This window comes from Caenorhabditis elegans, chromosome I (genome assembly GCF_000002985.6).
Source record: "Caenorhabditis elegans chromosome I".
Taxonomy (NCBI): Eukaryota; Metazoa; Nematoda; class Chromadorea; order Rhabditida; family Rhabditidae; genus Caenorhabditis; species Caenorhabditis elegans.
In genome coordinates, this window is record NC_003279.8 from 979275 (window position 1) to 1006042 (window position 26768).

Below are 26768 nucleotides of genomic sequence, written 5' to 3' on the forward strand. Positions count from 1 at the left end.
ACCGTGTGTATATCCGAATGTGTGTTTTATTATGTTCCTGATTCTGAAATCATTTGTTAGTTTAATATCTACAAACATTCCAAACAGTCTGTATGTGCTGCCAGGTGGCATTTCCTTAATCATCTCAAATATATTTGGTTTCATTTCCCCCCATCGCAAAATCCCTTTCTTTACCTGTCATTTCGCCTTTACGTTCAACTTATTTGATTTTGTTGTTTTCAAGTGATAATCACGATTAAACAACGAATGAAAAAAATAGGTATGGAATTACTACGGTATTCTTTTTTGCCTATCCTTCTTTCTCTCATTTTCCTTTTGTCTTCTAACAAGTTCTGCACTTTTGAGGTACATTTCTTCTCCGATTTGATCAGTCAAAGCTATTCGGTTTAAACCATCTTCTATTCAATTCTGATGATTACTGTTAGGAACGAGTGGTCACTTAATTCAAAAGGTCGAACTGTTGTACTAATTGAATTGGAAAATTTGTAGGTTATTTGACGTTTATCAGAAATTGAAGATTTGATATAAAATTTGGTAAAAATGAAAAATAAAGTTTCATTTAGAGTAGTATTCTGGCTTCCCTTATAAATTGAAATGGAAGAGTTGGCCATATTGGTTCGGCCATATCTGGGGTAGATTTACGGTGCGTTGCGTGTCGCGTCGCGGCTCGATTTTAGTTGTAAAACTAAATGTATTTGTCCGTGCGGAGTACACGACTTTCCCACGCGTGGTCCGGAAGGCGATTGTCAATGGAGCGCGAAAAATTCAATGAAGAAGGCCAGAACTTCGTGTAGTATTAGCAGACCAGGTTTTCACATAAATTTGAGCGGTGAAACTAAAATTATGACATTTTTACGCAACTTTATGGGCCAGAAAATTTTTTTTGGAATTTTTTTTTGAAAAAAATTCAAAAATTTTGATAAAAATAATTGCCAAAAAGACAAATTTTGAGTAATTTTACTGCCTCTAAGAGTAATGAACAAATGTTTCCAACTTTTTGCAAATTACTTTCTTAGTTCCCTTGCAAATCTATATAGATTGAATTTGGCCTAAAACCTAACAATTTAGCTGCAATATTGTTACAAAAATTTGGGTACAATAGTGTGTTTATTGAAACATGTGTTCTTGAAGTTGGGTAAGAACAATTGATGAAGGTTGTACCAAATGAACAAAAAATGTTTTTAGAGAAAGTCTGAAACATTACCTTATTTCTGATGGTCGTTAATCAAATTTTACTGTAACTGTTATGAAACCTTGGGCATCGTATTTTCTCTATTAGTGCAGCCGACCACTTTACTTTGAGACGTTATATCTTGTTTATTTTAAAGATCTCAATATTTTAATAACTACAAAATCATAGAAAAAGAACCAACAAAAATTTTGTTAGTTGACAATTTTTAAATAGGACAAACGATAACTGAGCTATGAGCTGTCAAAGTTGAACAATGGTGGTGCAATAGAAGGAACTAATAGAAAAAATACGGTAACCTAAATTTTTATGTTAAAATAAGAAGTAGCGGGTTGATTCCAGAAGTTTTTTTTATAAGGTAACCATCCGCTGACCGCGCCTCCGGTATCCCTTCAAAAGGCAAAAAGTAAACTTTTCTAAAACTACAGTAATCCTACAGTAGTCCTACAGTACACCTACAGTACCTCTACAGTATCTTGACGTGATCCTCTACCTACTCCCAACCCAGTACCTCTTCAAAGGCTAAAAAGTCAAAATTTCACAAACTACAGTAATCTTACCGTACTCCTACAGTAACCCTACTGAACCATTACAGTAATTTGACATTATTCGCCACCAACTCCAAACCCAATACCTCTTCAAAAGCTAAAAAGTCAAAAGTTCACAAACTACAGTAATCCTACCGTACTCCTACAGTACTCATACAGTACTACTACAGCACCCCGAACATATCCCTCCACTAACCCCAAGTCAATATCACTTTAAATGACGAAAAGTCAATTTTTCCAAAACTACAGTAATCCTACAGAACTCCTACAGTACCCCTACAGTACTACTACAGTACCCTGACTATGTCTTCCACTAACTCCAAACCAATATCCCTTCAAAAGACGAAAAGTTAATTTTTTCAAAACTACAGTTATCCTACAGTACTCCTACAGTACCCCTACAGTACTACTACAGTACCCTGACTATGTCCTCCACTAACTTCAAACCAATATCCCTTCAAAAGACGAAAAGTCAATTTTTCTTTTTTTTAATTGAAATTGTCCGTTATTCCCTATTATGTAATTTTCCAAAAATGCTGCCAACCTCAAAAACTGTTATGTTTTTGTTCATACACATTTAGCCACCACCTGCATATGACCCATAAAAAACCATACTTGACACCTGACATACTTGGTTTCGATACAAAAATCGAGAACATTTGGCAAACCTGAGTTGTCATTCTATTGGCTATTCACCATGTGCTCTAATAAAGTAGAACTTGGGAATATGTGTCAAGGCTGTAAATGGGGGAGTAGTATTGTTAACATATGTACTGTGCAATATTCCAGATGCCAAGTATACAGATTATCTAATGACAATAGGTAATTTGATTTTTCAGGTGCTATAGTGCTATATTGTTCCAAATACATGATTTTTTTTTAGAAAATTGAGGTGTGGTGTCGAATGTCCCATAATTTTGGATAATCAATGGTCTTTAGCGAAATCCTAATTTGAAGCCGTTTAAAGCTCGAAAGTGCAATACATTTACAACTGCATTAGCGTTTTATTTTGCTCTGAAAATGACAAATACACAAAATTTTGGATTAAACCGCCTGGTTTTAAAACCGAGCTTAAACAATTTTAATTTTACAAATTAAAAAGTAAAAATTTTCTAAATTCCCTACACTAAAATTTAGCGTCCACATCACTTTCTACCCCTTAATTAATTTTTTACTACATTTAACAAAAATATTTTGAACCGGCAATTGTCAAAATTGCCTATTCCCAAAAATTTCCAAAACCGGCAATTGCCAAAAATTTTCAAAGCCGGCAATTGTCAAAATGGCAGCAAACTTCCAAAACCGGCAATTGCAGAAATTGCCTATTGCCAAAAATTTCCAAAACCGGCAGTTGCCGAAATTGCCGAAACTGCCGCAAACTCCCAAGACCGGCAATTGCCGAAATTGCCGGTTGCCGAAAATTTTCGAAACCGGCAGTTGCCAAAATTGCCGCAAACTTCCAAAACCGGCAATAGCCTAAATTGCCGATTGCCAAAAACTTCCAAAACCGGCAATTGCCGAAATTGCCGATTGCCAAAAATTTTCAAAAAAATTTCAGAAATTGATACATTTTTTAATTGTTGTGGGAATTTTTTTTAATAAATTTGAAACATATCACATCCTCCTGTTTTCAAGAAAATTAATTCCTTCAGTTTCTGACGACTCAAATCCTCCTCAAATGCCAAATTTATTTTGGGAAACTATACCAATTCTCAACAGAATTTTAAAGGTGGAGTATTGCCATTTTGTCTAAGTACACTTATAATAATCCAAAACAACCGAATATCATAGAAAAACACTCGAAAAAAAATTTTTTTGGTCGACTTCCAAAATTATGAGTGGCAAAAACTGTGTAATTGCCACTTTTTGACAGTAAATTAAAAAATTTCAAAAAAATTTTGGAACGTTTTATTATGATATTCGGTTATTTTGGGACCAAGTAAGTGGTTTACTCCACCTTTAAAAATTTAGCCGTTATACAAACTCCAAATATATCCATTATTCTTTCCCCTATACCCTACCCATAACAAAACAGAAAAATTTCAAATTCGCATCGTCGCAACACCACAGCATGTCCATTTGGAGTGATGTTCCGAGAGAAAGGTCAAATCGTCTACCTCCTTATTCTAACCATCTCTATGCCTATATATGAGGCTTTAATGAACGAGCGCCGCCGCCGCGCGCCTAGCGCCTCCGAGTGTCGCAAAGTGCAACTTGTTTGCCACTTAACCTGAATTCTACTGTGTTGTATTATGTGAAGAATCGGATAGATGTAATGTGTAACAATAAAAAACCACGACGACGACTGAATATGGAATCGGCTAGGTGGTGCAAAAGTTTCGGAAAGTTTTGGTACCATGGTACCTGTGTAAGCTCTGTGAATTTTTGAGCCACGATGGGTCTTGCAACGATATTTCGTCGAAACTTTATTCTCGAAAGTTTGTTCAATTTAAATTTTCCGCAAAAAACATTTTTTGAAAATATTTTTAAAAATTTGAATTTCTCAGCATTTTTTTTTTAATATGAAGTTTCCAATCCCTCAAAAAAAAATTTCAGAGAACATTTGAATTTCCCGGAAACCCCAATTTCTGAGAATTTTTCAATTTCCCTTTAAAATAAAATTTCGGAGAAAATTTGAAATTCCCGCCAAAAATTTATTTTGAAATATTTGAATTTCCCGGCAAATATTTTTTTTTTTGAAAACTTTGATTTAACGGAAAACCCATTTTCTGAGAATTTTTGAATTTCCAGTTTAAAGAAATTTCCACGGGTTTCTGGCTTCCCTCATAATTTGAAATGGAAGAGTTTGCCAAACTAGGAAATTTTGGTTCGGCCATATCTGGGGTAGATTTACGGCGCGTTGCGTGTCGCGTCGCGGCTCGTTTTTAGTTTTAAAACTAAATGTATTTGTCCGTGTGGAGTACACGACTTTCCCACGCGTTGTCCGGCAGGCGATTATCAATGGAGCGCGAAAAATTCAATGAGAGGAGGCCAGAACCCCGTGAATTCCAGCAAAAAACTTTTTGAAACTATTTGAAATTCCCACAAAAAAACAGTTTTGCTGAGAATGTTTGAATTTCCCCCAAAAATTTGACGGAATACTTGAAATTCAAAAAATGTTGTGAGAATATTTGAATTTCACGGAAAACCTGTTTTCTGAGAGTTTTTGAAAATCCCTCAAAAAAAATTTCGGAGAAAATTTGAATTTCCCTCAAAAAATTTCGAGAAATATTTTAAATTACCGGCATATTTGACATTTTGAACTCCCCACAAAAAAATTTTTAAAAATATTCGAAATCCCGGAATAATTTTTTTCACTATAGTCAGAAAAGATCAACTGACTAACTTTTCACAAACTACAGTACCCCGAGCATAACCCCCATTAGTTTCCGATAGCTACAGTAATCCTACAGTACTCCTACAGTCCCCCTTCATAACGTTACCCTGATTACTAAAAAATGCCCTTTTAATGCGTATTATCACATCTCACATGATTAAGACCAAAAGGGGTGTCCTTCAGATAAATACCCGTTCAATTTTTTTTACTGCAAACCAGTAGACTTATCTTTTAGGTTATGAAGAGAAGACTAAGTGTAAACAAGGTCGTTGGAAGTGATATGTTAAGAAGTTAACGGCAAAATCGATGCCAAAACTTTCTGAGCTTTGACTTCTACTGCTCAGCTCATTCCATAACCATGAGCTCATCAACTTGCCCTCCCCCCCCCCCCACTATCTTCCACCACACTTTCATTCCTCATTGTCGCAACAAACCCATCTCCGGATTCGTCCTTTATATGTGTCACAACACAGGAGTACTCCTTAGCGCGCCAACTTGTAATACCCCCAGCGACTTGGCCCAGAAACTTTCCTCTAATCGCATCCACAATATGGTCTGCAAGTACAAGATTAGCACCCCCCATTGTATGTCAATTTGTCTAGTTTTTTATTCCATTGAACTATTCCACAATGTAGAAAATTGGGGTTATGGTACATCGAAACATGGTGCATCACATAATGGTGCGCCCAAATCATGGTGCATCGTCAAAAATAAGAATCCGAGTCCTCCCAGACATCCATGTAGGTATGCACTTTCCCGCCTGTTCCGCATCTAACCAACGATTAACTGAATCTTTACGACCCTCTCTCCTCCGAATGATGTTGAAAAATGTCGCGCCAGCACCTTTGGAGGGGGGGGGGGGGGGGTTAAAAAGATTCCAATCTACCACCTATCTTCTCCATTTATCTTCAATTTTGCCCCCCGCGCTCTTAGATTAAATGAACTTTTTTGGCTAAATCACAGCACTTTTTATTAAATCTAGGAACTGCATCTAAACAATGCATGTGGTTACAGTTACCGAAAAATGTTGAAAATTTGGGAAAAGTGCCAAAATGTTGAATCAAGTCAGAGAGATTCGAAGACGCTTCTAGCAATTTTTTGACAGTTCCTGTCCCCTTTCGGTAGATTTGCGGCAATTCTCGGCAGATTTACACCCGCTTTTGGCGGTTTTTCGGCAACTTTTAGCAATTTTGGCAATACTTGAAAACTTCTATTTAGCAACTTTTAGTCAATTTTCTGTAATTTCTGAGAACTTCCGATTTTCTTTTACATTTTTTTCCGATGCACCATGTCCCGAACGCTCGCGCCACGACTTTTTTATTCATTATAGCAGGTCCTGTTTTGATGCACCATTTCCCAAAGAGCCCTGCAATGCTGGCTCATGTCACGATGTACCATGTCCTGAAATGTCCCACCACGTTCCGCAACGAGGTTTTACTGCCAAATTTTATGCAATTCCAAAATATTTTTCGACAATTTTGTTAGCTTTTCCCTTTCAAAAAAGTTCAAAATTCTGTTCCAAAACCACACCAAAAAGTCGAAGATCCGCAAAATCTGCACTTGAAACACTATTTGACAACCCCCGTCTCAGGCTATCAAAAATGCATGCAGTCATATATATGTGCAGCTTGTGAAACAAAAAACGAGAGGGATCAGGGGCTCAGTGCTCAAGGTAGATGTGCAACTCTATGAAATTGATCGGTTATGCATGGCAAGTAAGAGTGACAGGGAGCGAAGTATGATGATGATGATGATGATGGTGTGGAGAGAGCGCAACGTATGAGTTATTGAATTTTCGAGAAAGGTTATCTTTGATGGGGGGGGGGGGGGGGGGGGGCAGTTCATGGTGCATCGAAATATAAAAACTTTCGTGGAGATACGCTTTTTGAAGAATTTTGTGACACCTTCTTGGTGCATCGAGACAGTTTTCGTGGCAAGACCTGATTTGGTTGAAACTCTGAAGCCAAATCGCGCTCTACGATTTTGTGACCAGGCCAAGGTTTTGGTGGCATGGTGCATCATAGTAAAAATTCAAATCCTGGGAAAAAAAGCTCTATATATAATATCCAGCCATGGACCGTACCTCCGGCGTGGCCCCCTTCTGGAGCTAAAAACTAATTTTTCTAAAACTACCGTAACCCTACAGTATTCCTACCGTACCACTATTGTACCACTACAGTACCCCGACTATATCCGTACACTAACCCCAACTCACTATTTATCCAGAAGCCAAAATTTCACAGACTACAAAGACTACATAGACTACAAACTATGAACACACTGAATAAGCGCTTCATATATATAGTGAATGATGGTGAGATCCATGTGACATGGTGCATTGTGACAGGCATTTTGGGAAGGGGGCTTTGAGCACAAAACAAAATCTTTAGTTATTTTTCCGACAATTTCCAATAAAGTGAAGTTTAACAAGGTCGTGGCGTACTTGTTTCCAGTTTCCTCACGAGTGTTGCATATTATACCGCCAGTAATCATTGCGTTATCACATAGTTGACAACGGTTTGATAATGTCACAAAGTGTGGGGGTTTTGGAAGTGGCATCAAACCAGCATACGATTATTAGGACGTGATGAACTTATTTTACCTGAACATATTATTAGGTGGTGGAGCTGGGAGCTTAGTATTTGGGTTTTGAAACAATGCACCATGTCCTAAAAGATGCTTTATTGCTAGGTAGGGTGCCGCGACTTTTGTATTCATTATAACAGGTTCAGTTCCGATGCATCTGCATTTTTTTAATACTGTTCTTATTCTTAGCTCAATAATTCAGGCTGAGGGCCGCAGGCCCGAACACTTTTGGAAACTGTGGGCCAGCTTTAATCCTATTCCAAGCAAATTGTTATTCGCTCAAGCCAACTAACCAGATTTCCTCAAACTTTAATCGCTCATATCTCAGCTCAAAACCATAGCAGAGACTTCGTTTTTTAATCAATCGATCCCAAATTTTAAGGAAATCTCGAATATCCCTATCTCAGGTTTGAGGCGAAGCCGAGAACCTGCGCAAGCTACCTTTTTGGGCATCCCCATTCCCGAAAGGCTGGCGCGGCCCTGCCGCGCTAGTCATTTGCCAAAACGTCAAATTGGGTCATGTCACGATCCATAATGCCTTGAAGGGTTCTTCTGCAACAGTCCTAAAAGAAACTTAGCACTCTGGTTGAGGTATAGATGCACCATGTCCCAAAGGGTCCTGCCATGTTGGGACATGTCACGATGCACCATGTCCTGAAAGATCCACGCTCGAAAACTACATTGTTCCGAGTGTTTACCTCTATTTCAATACGAAATTTCAGCAAATTTTCATCCAAAATCATGTCATTCTAACAAGAGCCTATCATGTTGACTATAGGGTCGTGACGACCTGCTCGAGTTCGCCTCGCTCTCCTGTTATCAGAATAGCTATGCGTTAAGTACGCGATGTATTGACAGTCACGATTTAACGCTTCAGTTTTGTAGTTTTGCTGGAAATTTTTGAGTTTTTCGTTTTTTCTTGGCTCAAATCGAGTTTTGCTTTTTTGACGATTAAATAATTTATTCAAACTTAGCGCATTTTTTGACTGATTGTGAGACATGATGCATCGTGACAGGGCTTAATCGTGGCGAGACCCTCTAGTACAAAATTCTTTTAAATATCAGTAAAAGCATTATAATCCATGATTCTATACTTATTTTATGGAATTTTCAGCCTTAAAAAAATCTGAAATTTACGATGCTAAAATCTACTCAAATTATAGTTTCAATCCAAAATTTCTCAGAAAAACTAAAATTAGCATAAAAATGTTTTGTCTGAAATAGCCCTAGATTCAAATATCCCTAACACCCCAAAAAACACCAATGTACATCTCCTCTCCGTAAATATGTAGTTTTACAACCGCCTCTCTGTTGACTGGGAGCCATAAATGTAGATATATTATCTTTCCAGATCGCCTGCCGGCCCCTCCCACCTGATTGTAAAACTGCTCTTTGCTGTGGCGTTTTATCGACTTGTTTTTCTTATATATTCCATTCTACATACCTTAACACATTTTCTTGTATATTTTCTATACACTTTTTTAACTATAAAAAAATGCAACTCCTTTTTCTTCGATTTCTTTTTATGCAAATTTTTTGGCTTAAAGGTGGAGTAGCACCAGTGGGGAAATTGTTAAAAACCACTCCTTTGGTCCGAAAAGTACCGAATATCATAATAAAACTTTTCAATATTTTTTTGAAATTTTTTTATTCACAGTCAAAAAGTGACAATTACTCAGTTTTTGCCACTCATAATTTTGGAAGTCGACCAAAATGTTTTTTCTAGATTTTTTATAATGTAATTTTGTTTTAATTATTTGTATTAAAACATTGTAGGACAAGACAGGGCCGCAACATAAGATATTGCTTTGAATTTCCTCAAAAGCTCATATTTTTCAGAATTTTGGCAATTTGCCAAAACTTGGTATTTAAAAATTGTTAGAGATAACTGTATTTAGACAAAACATAGAACATTTGTATTTCAAAATAGTTCAAAATTCTAGTTTTTGAAATTTTGCGGCCAGACTGACCCCCACGATGCACCATGACAAATTGCAATTTTTTTTTCAAAAATTGTTTTCCAAAGGGGCGTGTTCCAAACATCTGACCCAAGTTTTCCCGTAGTTCTTCTCTCCCCCAGCGGGGTAAACACTGCACTTTACGACTCCGCCCAGTGCTTTTTTTTTCGCAGAAACTGAGAGAGAAAGAAACATCTGCGTCTCTCTCCCCCAGTACGCTCGTTCCCGCCCCCCACCTCGATCTGCCAGACCACACCGACCTGATTCGAGATTCCTTTTCTTATATGTATATGTTTTTGGAGAGGTGATCTTGTTTTTTTTGTTTCTCCTTTGGTTTTGTTCTCTATGCTCTGAACTTTGGTCTCCTACTTTTCTACAGTTTTTTTTTAAATATCCAAATTTTTGAAATAGAGGGTTGATCTACATGACCCCCATGCTTAGTCTACTATAATGCTATATCTGATGTTCCTCCGAATGGCCTGGTAGGTGAAGGCTTTTAGCCCAGTGAGCCGGCTTACCAAGTCTAGGACCATGGTTCTTACAACTTAAGGCCCAAAAAAAGCAGGCATCTGGCCTAACTTCCCCCTCACTAAATCTGTAGTAATATATAATTTCTATCATACTCCATCTTTTTTTTCTACCTCTTATCATGTTGTTATTGAGCAGCAACGCCCTTATATTGTTTGGTATATATATTTGATATAAAACCTCGTAGTAAATTTTATTTTACACAACAACATTTATTATTTACTTTTTTCATACTATTTTTTTTTTGCAGAACGAAAAAAAAATGCTATTCACAATTGAGCAACTGGAGCTCATCAAAAAGCTGCAGCACACCGGGATGTCATCCGATCAGTTGCTCAAGGCTTTCGGCGAGCTGGAAGTTCCAGAGCAGCTTCAGAATAACAACACAATTGCCGCAGCCCTGTACAGCCCACTCCTGGTCCAACATCTCACAACACCCAAATCAGAGACTCCAGTCAAACTCACCGTGCAGACAGTGCCGACACCTGTGAAGTCAGAGCCACAATCTTCAAATTGCTCATCACCATTTGAGCATCCGATATGCTCGAATGCTCCGCGGCCGATTAGGAGTCAGCGAACGCCGATGAAGGAGATTACCACACTGGACGATCCGAATGAGCTGGAGGAGTTTATGAAGCAGGGCGAGGAGGCGTGCATTTTGGATATGAAGACGTTCATCACACAGTACTCGTTGCGGCAGACTACGGTAGCAATGATGACAGGTTAGTTCCCAAAAAAGTGTAGTGGAAGAGTTTTTTTTCTAAAATCTAGGCCGTGACCAGAAATAAATCAGAATACATCCCCGGCGCCTAGATTCCTAATCTCTGCTGTTAGCCACAGTGCAATTGAGTATTACTGTAGTTGATTCCTTCTATGACGTCATATGAAATAAAGTTGGCTAAAGGGAAAAGGGGACTCTGGATCTTAGGCGAGCAATTCTCTGCAGCCGGCACCAGAATCGATCCCCCGGTGCCTGGATATCTATCCTTCGCTGTTAGCCACTGCGATATGCCCCACCCGCGCTGAGATCGAACCGAGGCGTCTGAATTCCTAGGCGAAGTTGCTACCCACTGCGCCATGTCAATCTTCTAAATTTCCAGGAGTAAGCCAGCCGTACATTTCAAAATTGCTCAACGGCAACCACCGTGAACTATCGCTCCGTTGCCGTAAGAACATCTACTGTTGGTACCTGAACTGCCGACGTCATCCCAACAAACTCGCTGCCTTCCTCGCCGATCCGACAACTCGCCTCGAGACGAATGGAGATGGCGAGCTGATCCCACAACGTCGAGAACGCTACGTGTTTCGTCCAATTCTGATCCGAATGCTCGAATCGTTCTTCACACAAACGCCATTCCCAGATCTTCCACGGCGAGTCGAAATAGCGAATGCTTGCAATCACGTTCTGAAGATGGATAAGAAAGGTGTTGGGTTGATGCCAAAGGAGGTGGTCAGCCCTCAAGTCGTTTCGAATTGGTTTGCAAATAAGCGGAAGGAGTTGAGAAGAAGATCCGCTGAAGCTTCGGCCGCCTCCACCTCGTCCGCTTCGTCTTCTGCGTCATCGACTGCTAATCATGATTCTGTCAGTGTGTCCAGCATGAGCCCTCGCGATGAAGAGGTGAGAGTTTTAATTTCTCGGCCACGCTGTACTCTGGGTGGAAGAATTTTTTCTAGGTCTTATAAGGAATCGCCCTCCGGTTTTCCCACAAGTTAAGTCATAAACATGTACCATCTAGAGGTTAAATTTCTGGAGTTTTATTTATTTGAGAGTGATGGTAAACCTGTCAGTCCTTGGCAAACATGTGTCTGTTTGGTCTCAAGGTCTAGGTCTAGGTCTAGGTCTAGGTCTAGGTCTAGGTCTAGGTCTAGGTCTTGGTCTAGGTCTAGGTCTAGGTCTAGGTCTTGGTCTAGGTCTAGTTCTAGGTCTAGGTCTAGGTTTAGATCTAGGTCTAAGTCTAGACACAAATTTCTAGGCCACGAAAATTTCTGCCGTGGCCTAGGATTTTTTAGGCCATATTCTAGGCCATGATCCAAAAAAAACTTTCCCTGTCTCCTCTAACCCATTTTTTTTGCAGACAAGCTCCCGTAACACAACCCCGGAGACAGCAATCTCCCCGTCACCAGCAGTGTCCACTTTTGAAGTGTCCCGCCCGTCTGCCATCATCTCTGCCACGTCATCAACAACCTCGCCAATCTCAATTCCAGCAACAATCATTCCATCAGTATCGCCGTCAGCTCTCGAACTTTTCGCCATGGCCCAACAGCTTGGAGTTCAGCTTCCGGTTCCATTTCCAACATTGCCAACACACTTTTTCCCGTTTCAAATGGCTCCGTTCTACGGGAACCCGGCTTCTATTTTGAAGTCTGAGTGAAGCATTTCTAATTTTCTTTTCTTCTTTTCTACACCAATATCTTTTTTCCATTTATTCAACTTATTCTTCATCCCATGACACGAAAACCTCAATTCTTTCATATTACAAACGATGCTCCGTTTCTTACGCCCTGCCCCACACACGCCCCGTCGTCCAAAAATCAATCAATAATCGATTTTTCATAATATTTAATTTGTTTTTTTTGTGTTTCACTGCTGTTTTAATATTTGAAAAGTACGAGTTTCTTCAAAAACATTTTTTGAATAATATTTGCTTCACACTCCACGCGTTTCGTAATGTATCGCTTGCCCTGAAATTTTGTTGGAAATTCCATTTTTTGTGCAATTTTTGTTATTTTTCAAGCGAGAATAAATATTTTCTAGTTCTAGAATTCAATGAAATACTTTGCAAACGCGCCCCATTGCACTTGACCGAGGGGTGAAACAAGTTCAGTGTTTTCAAGATATTTTTTTTTAAAAACTTGAATTTGGAACAATACAAAAATCTGTAAAATGCAACAGTTTTCCAAATCTTGTCCACGTGGAGTACACAATAATTTTTCATCTATACGGAAAGATTTCAAAATTGGAATGTTAAATTATTTTGTGGTTTCTAGGCCATGGGAAAACTAGGCCATCAAAAAAATTCCAGAGTGACCTGGAAGTTCTAAAACTTTGTTGAAACTTGTCCACGCGGAGTACACTGGTAGTTTATCAATAGAGCGCAAGTAATAATCCCTTGGAATTTTCCTTTCACCACCCCCTCTCCATTTTATATGAGAGTTTTTTCCCTCGCAATTTCCCACGCTCAAGAGGGTGGCCGCCATTTTTTTTTTGAGGGGGGTCGTATCTAGATTTGAAACACGTCATTTATGCTCAAAATGTGCCAATTTTTATTGTTTTTGAGTTTCTAGGCCATTTTGGTAAGTTAGGCCGCATACTGACTTTGCGACTTCCAAGGATATGGCCTAGCTTTTTTTTCTAGGCCATATAATTTTTTGAGTTGCAACTGTGGCCAATGTTTTTTTTGGGTTTCTATGCCACTTGTGAAAAGTTAGGTCATAGAATAACCTTACGGTAAACGGGTCCTCACAATCAGGAATTGTGGCCTAGTTATTTTCCTAGACCACGTTTGATTTTTGTCTTTCTAAGCCAGGTTTGGGTCTAGCTCTAGACCTAGGTCTAGTTATAGGTTTAGGTCTATGTCTAGGTCTAGATCTAGTTCTCTCACGTGAGAAAATTAGGCCACCTTTCCCCCTAAACTCTATGATCTCAAAACTAAAACTACTTTCTAGAAAACTCTTCGAAAATCATAAAACCAATTTTTTATCACTATTTTCATGCTAAAATCCAATCAGAAATTGATCAGAAACACGCATATAAATATTACGACTATAAATTCATTTCTTTTTTTCATTTTTCCCTCCAGAAGGCTCTTGGCGAGAAAAATCTGCATATTTTTTCTACTTATATGTGTCGAGACATGTGATATTCCGGCCGGCGGTGGCTCTGAATGAATATTCAATTGAACGAGAAATATATATTCTCTCCAGAAGGCGTTTATATTATGTGTTGCTCCTGTTTCTGCTGTATTCGGCGTGGATTTGGTATGCTTCTCAGTGGAGTGCAGTTGCAGCATTTTTTTTCTTCAAATTTTGCAATACTCTCGAACTTTTTGCACTTTCAAGCCTTTTTTTGGGTTGCCTAGAACACTAGAATTTCTGGACTATTTTGAGATTTCTAGGCCATTCTTGAGATTTCTAGGTCATATTGTGATTTCTAGTGCATTTTTGGGTTTCAAGGCCGAATTGGAAGTTTTAGGCCATTTTTCGGTCACATTTTTAGGCCACTTTGAGGATCTTGTGCCAAACTGGGATTTCTAGGCCATCATGGGATTTTTAGGCCAATTTCGAGTTTTCCAATCATAATATAATTTCTAGGCTATCTTGAAATTCCTAAGCCAGTTTGGAATAATTAGGCCATCTTGGGATTTCTACGCCATTCTCGGATTTCTAGGTTAAACTGGAAATTTTAGAATTTTGGGGTTTTAGGTCATACTGCGAATTTTAGTCCACGGTTGGATTTATAGGCTATCGTGGGATATCTAGGCCGATTATGGAATCCTAGGCCAACTTAAAATTTCTAGGCCATTTCGGGATTTCTAGGCCATCACGCCTCCTAAAAGGCACAGACAAAGTTCAAAACCCACCAGAAAAAAGTGTGGTGAATTAGTCAGCAACACCCCATTTTTCTTTTCCAAAAACTAAAAAAAAAGATACCCCTGACAGATATGGGCAGAGATGGGGGTGCGAATCCTGAAATTTCCGAATTCCAGTGGGAGCTTTTTGTGCCAGAAAAAGTAGTGGGGGCAAGTGAGAATGTGTGTCGCCTTCCACTTTTCAAACACCATTTTGTCCGTTTCGCCGGCCCGAAAATAGGCTTGAAAAGCTGTGGCCTAGAATTTTTTCTCAAAATTTTTGACGTGGAAGAATTTTAAGATTTTCGAGGCCAAGAGGTGGCCTAGAATTCAACATTTATTGGCAATTCTTATCTAGATCCCGAACCCCGACCAGTCAGTTTTTAATTTCCGGTGTCTGAATTTTTAATTAAAAATTATTTTTGGGAGGAGCTCCTGTTTTTTTTTCGTCAAAAAATGAAGGTGGCCTAGCTTTCTCATTTTAAGGCCACGAATTCTAGTTAATTTTTTGTTGGCTCATTTTTTGTTTCAAAAAACGAAAGTTAGTCAAAAACTTTTCTGCATATCAAATGCTCTTTTTGAGGTTTTTTCCTGCAAAATTTTTCTAAGAAAATTTGAATTCCCGCCAAAATTTTTCTCAGAAAATTTGAATCGCCGCCAAAATTTTTCTCTGAAAATTTGAATCGCCGCCAAAATTTTTCTCAGAAAATTTGAATTCCTGCCAAAGTTTTCACAATGGGTCTCACCACGAATGGTGACAGACCCCGCCCACAATTCTCAGAGACATTGGGTGTGTTTTAGACCAAAAAAATAGTTTTTTTGACAAAAACAATTTTCCAGCAAATACTTGATCAGTTGTCATTTGTCTGTTGAAAGTGGAAAAAATAAAACATCTTTCCTTTTTTCTGCTTCTCCCCCTCCTCGTCCTTTTTGTGCTCAAAACTCAAATGGCTCATCTCAATTGCATGACAAATTAGCAAAAGATGAGAGCAATTTTTCCCTGTTTCTCTTTTTTTTCCTCCGTTTGGCTCCTCCTCATGTCTTTTTTAGTAGTTTTCAGAGTTTTACTATTGAATGTTCAAACTGGCTAAAAAATTTTGATTTTTTTTTCTTTTTAAACTCTTACGAAAATTTTGATATAGGTTAGAAGCCTAAAATCGACGGCCGACAGCGTTTACATTTGTGGCCTAGACTTCCAAGCCTTGGCCATGGCAAAAACTTGTTTAGCCTACCTTTTCAAATAGTGGCCTAAAAACCCTATACTATTTCTGAACTAACTGTTTACTCAAAAGAGAAAGTTAGTGGCCTAACTTTCTGAATGGTGGCCTAGAAAACTCAATTTTGGCACTTTCATGACCGGTCATCAACCTGACATTGATGGCCTAAGTTTTAATGAGTGGCCTAGAAAACCAAAATATGGCCATGCGCTCAGCATGATCTAACTTTCCAACTCTGCTATAAATTCCTTGGGGGAAACCTCGGCCATCACGGGTGGCCTAGAAAACTGAAATTCGGCCAAGACCCCGTAATTCATGGCCTAACCTTTTAAAAGGACAGCGTTTGGCTTTGGTGGCCTAGTTTTTTGTGGCCTAAGTTTACAGAAAAAATCCTCAGCCACAACCTTTACCCTATACATGAAATCACATAAAAATGTCCAAATATTTTCCAATTAAATTTCCAATTCTCCACCCTTAATTCTTCATTTTCTTTTCTTCTTTTATTCCTTTTTCACTCTCTCATTCTGAAACTAATCTTTTCAATTCTCAGCTTCTCTTTTCTGGTGTGGCTCATTTTCACTTTGCTCCCGCCATTTTCAATAGGATTATCCGTGCACACACACACATGGCTCAGTGAGCAACACCAACAAAAAAGAGCATATATAGATATACAACGATATCTAACTAGTTACACAGGAGCTTCTGTTGTTCTTCTGTGCCCCTCCGAGCCGAGACAAACTTTTGGAAAAGAGCAACGCTTCTGGAGCCGACATATTCGAGAAATCCCGGAGACAATTGAGACCACTATGAGGAAATGATGGTCGAGGAGGAAATGAGAGATGGCGTTGCTCAAAGTGCGCGACGAATGCACCAAGTTGGTCGGTTATCAGTGAGTTTTTGTTTTTTGTTGGCCGAAGTAGAGATAACTAGGCCACCTAGGTAGGCTGACGATCTTCAGTTTGCAAATCCTCTTCCACCGCACTTTTTTGAGCGATCTAGGTTTGCAAAAGGTAGGCCGCCTGGTCCACCGTACCTGTCATGATGGCAGAGGTCTGGGAAAGCTAGGCCACCTGTCTGAGCTGATGGTCTAAGGTCTAAAGTTTACCAAAAACTCTTCCACCGAAACTTCTAGGGCGACCAAGGCTTGCAGAAGCTAGGCCACCAGACTTGGCTGGTGGCCTAGAATTTTCAAGAACTCTTCCATCGTAAATTATTAGAAAGCCGCGATAGGAAAAAGCTAGGCCATCAAATTACCTTAGTGGCCCAGAATCTATAAAAACTCTCCCATCGTACTTGCAAGGACGGCTGAGCTTGGAGGAAGCTAGGCCACCAGAATAGGCCAGTGGCCTAGAATCAACAAAAACTCTTCCACCGTACCTCCTACAATGGCCGAGGTAGGGAAAGATGGGCGCCAGGCTAATCTAACTTTCCTAGACTGACCTAAATGGGAGAAAACTAGGCCACCGGGTTTACGGAGTGGCCGAAAATTTACAGAGACATTGCCCTGACTATCTGACTGTTTTTTTAGCGAAAGAACTTTCATATTTTCTAGGCCAGGGGCCCCCTACGCCCCAACACAATCCAATTTTTTTTTGCAGATTTCTAAACTCGCACATTTGTCTCTGCATATCACTCATCCAACTTCTCGTCTGCTGCTGGGCCGTTGCTCAGCACGTCAACTCCTACATGACGCACAGTAAGGTGAGCCAGAGTTCATTGGAGCGAATTTGTAACCAGAGAAAATTCAAAACTTAAAATTCAGATCTTAAAATGTGATTTTCTGGAGGGGAGCCTCCCGCTGGAGGCCGTGGACGCTGTAATTTTCGATATCCGACTTTTCCATTACCTATGGGGCATTCGAGGATGTGTGGCAGAGTATTTGGATGGTGGTGGGTACTTTTAAGTTTCCCACGAATCTTTACATTTTTCAGGCTTCGGGCGACTTTTGTGGTGCGTTTCCCACTGCTTAACCCTGGTTTTCTCCATTCCGGTCACCTTCATCTCCCATCCGAAACCCTGTCTCTTTTGGCCGCTGCTTTTTCAGGTGAGTTGGCTGAAAAAATTTGGAAAAAAACTTTTTTTAAATTTTTTCCGAAAGGCGCAGTGGGATTTTCCACGACTACCACTCACAACAGCATGGTTCGAGTCCGCGTGGGTGTGAATTTTTTTTCTAGTTTTTTTTTGAAGTACGGAAATTGTATTTAGCCTTGAAAAATTCTAAAATAAGCAAACAAAAAAATCTCCGATCAAAAACCAAGTAATCCGTCTCCAAAAAGCGCAGCAACGTCAAATGGTCCCACGGGGGGCCTGAAACGACAAATTTCCTGACATTTGACGGGTTATCCATCCGCCACCCTCTCTTTTGAAGGAACATTGACTTTTTCCGTTGAAATGGATAAAAAAATTGAAAAGAATTAGATAGATTCGGGAGAATGAATATGGTGGCCTAACGTGGTGCTTGACCCATGGCCTAGAAAACCAAAACTCGGTCATCACCCTGATTGAGTGCCCCTTAAGAGATTAGGCCACGTACGACGCAATCCTAGGCCACCAATAGTTTTCTCGGCCACAGCCACCCCAAACAAAAATCTGAACTTTCTGATCCTTTACATCTGTACCCACTGAACCGTTTGTTTATCTTTTTACTCGCTCCACGGGAGCAGAACTTTTTTTTTGAAATTCCACAAAAGAATGGGACAGACACTAGTGTATTTTGTTTTTTATTCAGACATGAGCCAGACCAGAAATAGGATTGAATCTCGGATTTCAGAGCCTGGAAAAAATCGGAAAAAATCGGAAAACTGTGGGAGAACTGAGTTGGGTGGTAAATTTGGCAAATTGCCAAAATTTGGGGAAATTAACTTTTTCGGTAATCTGTAACTACAGTTTTCCTAAAAATGTATGAACCTTTTAGTGATTCTGCATAGTTTTTCAGGTCTTTAAAATTGAACCTACAGTACCCCGTACAGTTCAGAAGATTGCAAAATTCCAAGTTGACCACTTTTAAAGCGTGTATCTCGGCTGATTGGGAAAGTATCGGAATATTTTAAAATACAAATTTATTGTTGGAAAATTTTTTTTTTACTTAAAATTAATTAAAATTCAGCTTTCAAAAATGAGCAATGTATTTATAGATCCCATGCAACTTTGAAATTTTGTATATCCGTTCAGTGTAATGCTATCAAAAAATTTTCAACTACAAAATTATAGTAAAATTTAAAACAAAGAAATTGTTAGTTGACAACTTTTTAATGAAATAAAGTACAACCGAGATATGAGTTCTCAAAGTTGAGCTACTTTATCGGCAACCACAATATAAGTCGCCCCCGTACAATGCACCATGTGGTAGAAAATTTCGGTTTGATCTACTTAGATCTACAAAAAATGCGGGAGAAGAGACGCAGAGTTTTCTTTGCATAGCTAAGAACGTGCTGACGTCACATTTTGTTGGGCAAAAAATTCCCGCACTTTTTTGTAGATCAAACCGTCGTGGGACAAACTGGTACCTCTTCGTTTTGTTGGTATGAAAATTTTGAAACTCACTTCGTTTTGTTGGTATGAAAATTTTAAACTAGAAAAGCCAAAGTTGAGCTAGGCGCTCAAATTTGGTAGCATTTACTTTTTTCAACAAAAAAATAGCTGGCCGAGCTTTCCATTTTTACGGCCACGTTGCAATAAAAATCCAGGAGGTCCATGTCATCAACAAAAGTGCAAGGATGTAAAACAATTACACCGAAACGTTTGTCGGGAACTGCTTTTTCAAAAAAAAAAGGATCTCTCCGAACACATGTCACCCCCAGGGTTCTAGCGTCTCCCTGACCTCGCGAGCTATTTCCTTGAGACATATCTCTCCGAAACCTTTTGTAATGGTTGTTTCATGTTCTTCTTCATCTTCTTCTTATTCTTCTTGCTGGGATAAGCAGTTGAAGAAAACGAAAAGAACACATAAAACACAGGCACACACACACACACATACACACCGTAATATCATATAAAAGTGCGTCTGCGTCTCCCAGAGCGCCCTGGGGGTAAGGAACGCGGGCGCCCGCAAGGAAAAAGTGCAAAGAAATTAGAGAAAAAAGACCGGTCTCTCACTCACTTCTCGATCCCTTTTCTTCTCTAACTATAAAAAATGTGTGGCCTAACGAACGAAAGCGAAAAAAATCATCGAGAGAAGTAGTGAGAGAGAGAGAGAAGAAAGAGTTTTTTTGGACGCCGCCGCAGCTGCCAAGCATCAATAATGACATGCTGGAGAAAAAAATTCCAAAGTTTAAATGTATTGGGGATCAGAAGCCTAGACCATAAGCCCCTTGTAGAGTTTTCTCGGCCATAGCCTTTTTGGTACGGTACATATACATAGAGACTTCAGATTGGGAATTGCGAATCTGTTAGAGTAAGAATAGGCCTAAAACATTATTGGGCCTAACGGTGACGGAGACTAGGCCTTGTTGGGAGCTTAAACTATGACATTGCCTAGAACGTTGTTCTATCTTGGTTATGTGGTGTCGGGCTTTCATGATCAGCTCCTCTACTTTTGTCCAGAGAAGTTTTGGACTTTTTCTATGGGTGCTTTGGGCTCTATTGCACAAATAGGTGATCTTGCGCACAACACAACGTAGATCAAATTCTTGTCTAGGCTCTGCAGGCTCCTGAGAGGTGTTTTGTACAAGCCCAAAGCAAAAGGATCTCAAAATGTTTACAGGACTTCAAGCAGAGGATTTTTCGATGATTGCCAAAAATTTTGGAACTTTTATAGGCTTAAGCTTATGGTTATGTTTAGGCGTAGGCTTAGGCTTAGGCGTAGGTTTAGGCTTTGGCTTAGGCCTATGCTAGGCCTAGTACCATAATACTATTCTTACCGCCGCGCCTGATCAAACCAAAGAGTAGGTCAACAACCAATATTGACTTGCACTTTTTGCACGGTTAACTATATTACGCATATGGCCAATTTTGTTAGGGAGCATTGATTCATGGAAAAAATTTCGGAATTTATGAATGTTCAATTAAACTGGACTACGACAATTATTGGGTTCAAACATTTGAAAATTTTTTGGCCGACGTCGGAACGTCTCACTTTTTCCTGATTTTTGTAGTTTTTCCTTTTTACCGAATTTTTAGGAATATCTGGGAATTTCTCGTTTTCTGATTTTTTTTCAATTGTTTTTAGATCCCCCAAGCCTAAGCCTAAGCCTAAGTTTGAGCATAAGCATAAGCCTAAGCCTATGCCTAAGCCTACGCCTCAGCCTAAGCCAAATGCGGAGCCTAAGCCTAAGCCTAAGTCTAAGTCTAAGTCTAAGTCTAAGCCTAAGCCTAAGCCTAAGCCTAAGCCTGCCGGAGCCTAAGTATAAGCCTAAGCCTAAGCCTAAGCCTAAGCCTAAGCCTATGCCTAAGCCTAAGCCGATGCCTAAGCCTAAGCAAGTTCCGACATTTTCGACAATTATCTAAAAATCCTCTGCTTGAAGTCCTGAAAATCTTTAGGGATCCTCAAGTTTCGAGTTTGTACGGAACGGCCCAAACGCCTCTTGGGAGCCTGCAGAGCCTAGACAAGAATTTGATCTATGTTGTGTTGTGTACAAGGTCACCGGTTTGTTGTGCATCAGAGCCCAGAGCACCCACAGAAAAAAGTCCAAGAGTGTATAGCCTACGGTAGTCCTTGTTTAGGAGACATAGACAGTCTCTTTCTCTAACGGTTTTTGTTTATTCTTTTTTTTTCTCCCCCTACTTTCCGACAGACATTTTCATCTTCATCTCCTTCTGCTGCGCGAATTGAATGGTCTATAAGTGTCTGCGTCTCGCCGATTCGTACAGTCTATCGCTTTGAAATCGTCACCCCCAGGCAAACAGGACACCCGAACACACACACAACTATCCTCATTCTCAAAAAAATGGCTTCACTGCATAAAAGTGCAGAAATTAGAGAGTATGCGGAGATTCGGAGAATCCAGAGAGAACACACAAACACACTCGGAAACTCATATAGTTAGACCAGAATGATGGCTTTTTTGGAAATTTGAATTGGAAAGGGGTTTTTGAAAATTGGTTGGAAGCATTTCAGATAGATTTACATTGAAAAAAATTAGCAGGAGCACCTTTTCCATTTTAAAAAAATTTGTTGGCTTTAACTTTTTTCACGGATTTCCGGCTTCCCTCATAAATTGAAATGGAAGAGTTTTTGCCGAACTAGGCCATTTTGGCTCAGCCATATCTGGGGTAGATTTACGGCGCGTTGCGTGTCGCGTCGCGGCTCGTTTTTAGTTGTAAAACTAAATTTATTTGTCCGTGTGGAGTACACAACTTTCCCACGCGTTGTCCATCTGAAGATTGTCAATGGAGCGCGAAAAATTCAGTGAGGAAGGCAAGAACTCCGTTTTTTTTCAATACTGAAAAGTCTAATATTGAATTAATAAATTATTCAAACATTTAAAAACAATCATTTTTAGTGTTTTGAATTTTTTTTTAATTTCAAATTTTTCTTTAAAACATTAAAATTTTAAAAACATTTCCAAATTGTTCCAAATAACATTATTGAACTCGTAAAACAAATTTAAAGGTGAATTTTCATTTATTTCGTTAAAAAATTACCTTTTAAAATTTATTTTTTCAAAAAAATCTGGATTTTTTTTCTGCGATAATATTCGAGCAGTTTTTTTCGATTTTTTTTCTGAAATTCTGTGAAATTATTAACATTATTTGAATTAATTATTCAAACAATTTCAAACAGAAATACAACGAGTTTTTCCATTTTTTATCATTTTCCAAAGTTTCAGAAAAAAATTTCGCAAAAAAAATTTAGATTTTTCCAAAAAAATTAAATTTTTGAAAAATTCTCAAACGCACGGATTTCTGGCTTCCTTCATAAATTGAAATGGAAGAGTTTGCCGAACTAGGCCACTTTGGCTCTGCCATATCTGGGGTAGATTTACGGTGCGTTGCGTGTCGCGTCGCGGCTCGATTTTAGTTGTAAAACTGAATGTATTTGTCCGTGTGGAGTATACGACTTCCCCTCCGACAGGCGATTATCAATGAAGCGCGAAAAATTCAGTGAAGAAGGCCAGAACCCAAAGTTTCACCGAAAAATTCGAAATAAAAAATCCTGAAAAATTTTTTAATTTTTCCATAAAAATTAAAAATTTTTAAAAAATTCCCAAATTGTTCCCAAGACACATTTCAGAGCAGGTTTCAAAAAATCATATAAATTATTTATAAGGGTAACAACACAAAATTTGGGTAACAAGAGCAACAATTTTTAATTAAATGTTTCATTTTTCATCAAAATTACTCAATTTTCCTGTTTCAGCAATCGGCCTATGGTATTTGCCTCCTGGTTCTTCTTCTAGCAGCTCTTCCAAGAATTGTTGTAGTACTTGCGTCTCCACAAGCGGCTCCGTTGATTCCTATTCTGTTTTATCTTGTTGGCACCGCGCTCAATTTTTTTCATGTGAGTACTTGCTCACTTTTTTATGGTCTAAAAATTGGCGGGAAATTCAAAAAGTTAAGAGTTTCAAAAAGATCGGCATAAAATTTAAATTGAACATTTTTGGGGATTTTTTTGGAAAAAAAAACAAATTCGAAATTCGACCCATTTTGGCGGGAATTCAAATTCTTTTAAAAATTTCGAAAAACATTTTTCTGCAAAAAAAAATTTTCATTTAAAAAAAAAACATTTTAAAAAGCAAGCTTTGCCGGGAAGAATTCAAAAAATGTGGCTGGGATTTTGGCGCGAAATTCAAATTATTTTAAAAAATTTTTGAGAATTTCTTGAAAAAAAAACTGAAAATAATTTTGCGGAAATTTGAATTCTTTAAAAAATGCCAAAAAAAAAAGATGTTTGTGCAGAAAAAATTTTAATTTTTAAAAAGCAATTTTTCACGGATTTCTGGCTTCCCTCATAAATTGAAATGGAAGAGTCTGCCGAACTAGGCCATTTTGGCTCTGCCATATCTGGGGTAGATTTACGGCGCGTTGCGTGTCGCGTCGCGGCTAGATTTCAGTTGTAAAACTAAATATATTTGTCCGTGTGGAGTACACGACTTTCCCTCCGACAGGCGATTATCAATGAAGCGCGAAAAATGCGAAGAGGAATCTGTTCTAAAATTAGGCGGGAAATTCAAAAAGTTCAGGGTTTCAAAAAGATCGGCGAGTTTCAAAAATGTCAAAAATATTTTTCTGCAGAAAAATTGTCGACTTTTTAATAAACTTTGCCGGAAAGAACACGTGGTGTCAGAGTGTCCGGTTTGATCTACGTAGATCTACAAAAAATGCGGGAGTTGAGAAGCAGAGTTTTCAACTGATTTCGAATGGTTAAGAACGTGCTGACGTCACATTTTTTGGGCGAAAAATTCCCGCATTTTTCGTAGATCAAACTGTAATAGGACAGCCTGACACCAAGTGGAAGAATTCAAAAAATGTCGCTGGAATTTTGGCGCCAAATTCAAATTACCAAACGGTATTTAATACATAGAGCTTCTCACTCAACATCTGAGCTACCGGAAATTAACAACCTTCACATTTTTTGGTCATTACTCACACACATGTGGTTTCTAAGCAAGTTTCAGATACTTTTTTTTTTGTTTTTTTTTGAATTAATACTATTTTTTGCAAAAGTCGCTTCGGGACCCAAAAAAAAAATTCAAATTCTTTTCAGTTATACGTGTACTGGCACTGGTATTGGCACGTGAGTGCCATGTGGAATTCGGTGGTCCGTGTAAAGTTCGGACAGCGGCTCGAAAACGCGAATAAGCGAAGTCGACGGGATAAGCCGATTGTGCCGAAGGAGGAGATCGATGATGCCGTTTTGCATTACGTGCCAGCGAATAAGCCAACTGAACAGCAGAATCATGTTCAGCACAATCATATCAGTCAAAACGGGATTCAGCAACCAAAGGTAGGTCTACCTACCTGCCTATTTTCCTGCCTACTCGCCTAAGTTTGTCTAAAATCCAACTGCTTGTCTGTTCTGCATACCAATATGCCTAGACATACCCACATTTCTGCTCATCTTCTAACATGCCTGCTCGCCTAACTTAATGCTGTATGCCTATGTACTAGGTTACTGCCAGCCTGCCTACTTGCCTACCTACACAAATGCCTATCTGACTACATCTATATCTATGCTTCTCTATGCATAAATGCCTGCCAAAATGGCTAACTGCGTGTCAAAGTTCATGCATGCCTGCCTACCTGCCTACGTGCGTACATGCCTATTTGCTTACCTAAATGATTACCTGCTTACCTACCTGTCTACCTGCTTAAGAGCCCTACTTATTTGCCTACCCACCTGACTGCGTGTCTCCTCTCTTTCTGCCAATCTAGGCCTACATGTCTATCTAGGCCTATATAAATTCCTACCTGCCTACCTGCCTAAATACCTACTTGCCTGGCTATGTCTTCTTACCAACCGTTTTTTTATGCCTACGTACCTGCGCGCATGCCTACCTACGTGCCTACCAACACCTACAAATACCTGTCCGCCTTCATCACATTTTTCACTTTCAGGTAATCCTTCCACCACCGAACCCCTACAACACCGCGCCCACACATTATCGACGCCGATCCTCCACAGAAGCCCACCGCTACCACCCACCTCGGCAACCGAGAAGCTCGGCGCCAACCCACCACCGAGTACCGGCCGACTATCCGAGTGACGAGGAAGACGACTATGATGATACGGAAGGAGACGACGCGGATATTGATGATCTACCCACACCGCCACCGCCGATTTACGCCGTCCGCCTGACCTCCGATTCGTGGGAGAATCAGATGAGCCGCCCGTCGGGTAGACGGCGGTTACCGGCGACTCCGAATTTGCCGAAACATGGAGAATTGCCGCAGATATTTAATATTCCTCATGCTAATGTTTAATCAAATTTTTGGGGTTTTATGGGTTTTGGATTTTCGGAGCGGAGCTTCATTTATCGCTTTAATATTGAATCAGGGGTGGTTTTCAATTCTGGCAATTTGCCGGTTTGCCGATTTGCCGGAAAATTTAATTTTCGGCAAATTGCCGATTTGCTGTTTGCGGGATATCAGATTTTCCGAAAATGTTTAGAGGGATTTTTTATAAGACGAAAACACTAAAAACTGTGTCTTTTTGAATTTTTTCCACTTTTTCTACATATTTTCATAGAATTTGCTTACTTTTCAAATTGCCGATTTGCCGGAAATTTTTAATTCCGCCAATTTGCCGATTTGCCGTAAAAAATCGTTTGCCGCCCACCCCTGTATTGAATTATCCGGAACACAGCAACACTCTGAAATTCGAGCATTAGTTAAATGTGATATTTGAAAAGTTTTGCAAACAAAATAATTTTCCCCAGCTTTCATCATTTTTTCTTTCAACAAAAAAAAACCGAGTGATATTATGATTTCCAATTTGTGCTATTTTGAGTTTTATTTTATTTTATTTTGTTGTTTTCAATAAATAAACGAATATTTTTTGGTCATTTTTTGGCGCTATGAAACTAAAAAATTTCAGGTAACTTAGCGGGAAGTTCGTTTTTTTTTCATTTTGGCAGGAAATTTCATTTTATAAAATGGCAAAAACTTTTCGTTAAAAGTTTTTAAATTTTGAGAAAATTGACGAGAAATTAAAAATTTCAAATTTTTTGGCTCTAAATTAGGATTATAATTTTCCGAAAAAAAATTTCCGAATTAAAATTTGGCGTCTCAGTGTGTTATTCAATTAGAAAAACCTTCAAAATATTAAGACATTTCGGAGGCACGTGGTGTCAGAGTGTCTATGCTCCTTTAAATGATGCATTCAAAGGCGCTTACACACCTGCACGTAATCTCTTTTTTGTCTCAAAACAAAAGGAGCTTCAGACTCTCATATCTCTGC

The 26768-nt window shown here is 39.1% G+C and overlaps 2 protein-coding genes and 2 non-coding genes across 4 annotated transcripts; 3 read left to right on the plus strand and 1 right to left on the minus strand.

Moving 5' to 3' along the window:
- Nucleotides 1-10396: 10396 nt before the first annotated feature.
- Nucleotides 10397-12904, plus strand: hmbx-1 (Homeobox-containing protein 1). Its single transcript, NM_001383445.2, has 3 exons — nucleotides 10397-10868; nucleotides 11247-11764; nucleotides 12222-12904. Exons 1-3 carry the CDS (start codon nucleotides 10409-10411, stop codon nucleotides 12516-12518), a joined length of 1275 nt encoding a protein of 424 aa, NP_001370599.1. The 5' UTR covers nucleotides 10397-10408; the 3' UTR covers nucleotides 12519-12904.
- A 3602-nt stretch (nucleotides 12905-16506) lies between these two features.
- Nucleotides 16507-26366, plus strand: C54G6.3 (L-serine-phosphatidylethanolamine phosphatidyltransferase). Its single transcript, NM_058403.6, has 7 exons — nucleotides 16507-16820; nucleotides 17530-17632; nucleotides 17694-17820; nucleotides 17863-17975; nucleotides 23229-23369; nucleotides 24576-24815; nucleotides 25427-26366. The coding sequence occupies exons 1-7, from the start codon at nucleotides 16771-16773 to the stop codon at nucleotides 25790-25792; spliced, it is 1140 nt and encodes a 379-aa protein (NP_490804.3). The 5' UTR covers nucleotides 16507-16770; the 3' UTR covers nucleotides 25793-26366.
- On the plus strand, nucleotides 16933-17381 carry C54G6.6. The gene has a single exon (NR_049938.1). It is a non-coding gene; the product is annotated as an Unclassified non-coding RNA C54G6.6 (non-coding RNA).
- Nucleotides 17003-17302, minus strand: C54G6.7. Its single transcript, NR_049939.1, has one exon. It is a non-coding gene; the product is annotated as an Unclassified non-coding RNA C54G6.7 (non-coding RNA).
- Nucleotides 26367-26768: the final 402 nt, after the last annotated feature.

Bases quoted from the DNA above. Each gene is read 5' to 3' on its own strand.
- hmbx-1 (NM_001383445.2), top strand. From the start codon at position 10,409: ATGCTATTCACAATTGAGCAACTGGAGCTCATCAAAAAGCTGCAGCAC. The intron at 10,869-11,246 runs GTTAGTTCCCAA...CTAAATTTCCAG, and splicing joins TACGGTAGCAATGATGACAG to GAGTAAGCCAGCCGTACATT. The intron at 11,765-12,221 runs GTGAGAGTTTTA...TTTTTTTTGCAG, and splicing joins TGAGCCCTCGCGATGAAGAG to ACAAGCTCCCGTAACACAAC.
- C54G6.3 (NM_058403.6), top strand. From the start codon at position 16,771: ATGGCGTTGCTCAAAGTGCGCGACGAATGCACCAAGTTGGTCGGTTAT. The intron at 17,633-17,693 runs GTGAGCCAGAGT...CTTAAAATTCAG, and splicing joins CCTACATGACGCACAGTAAG to ATCTTAAAATGTGATTTTCT. The intron at 24,816-25,426 runs GTAGGTCTACCT...TTTCACTTTCAG, and splicing joins ACGGGATTCAGCAACCAAAG to GTAATCCTTCCACCACCGAA.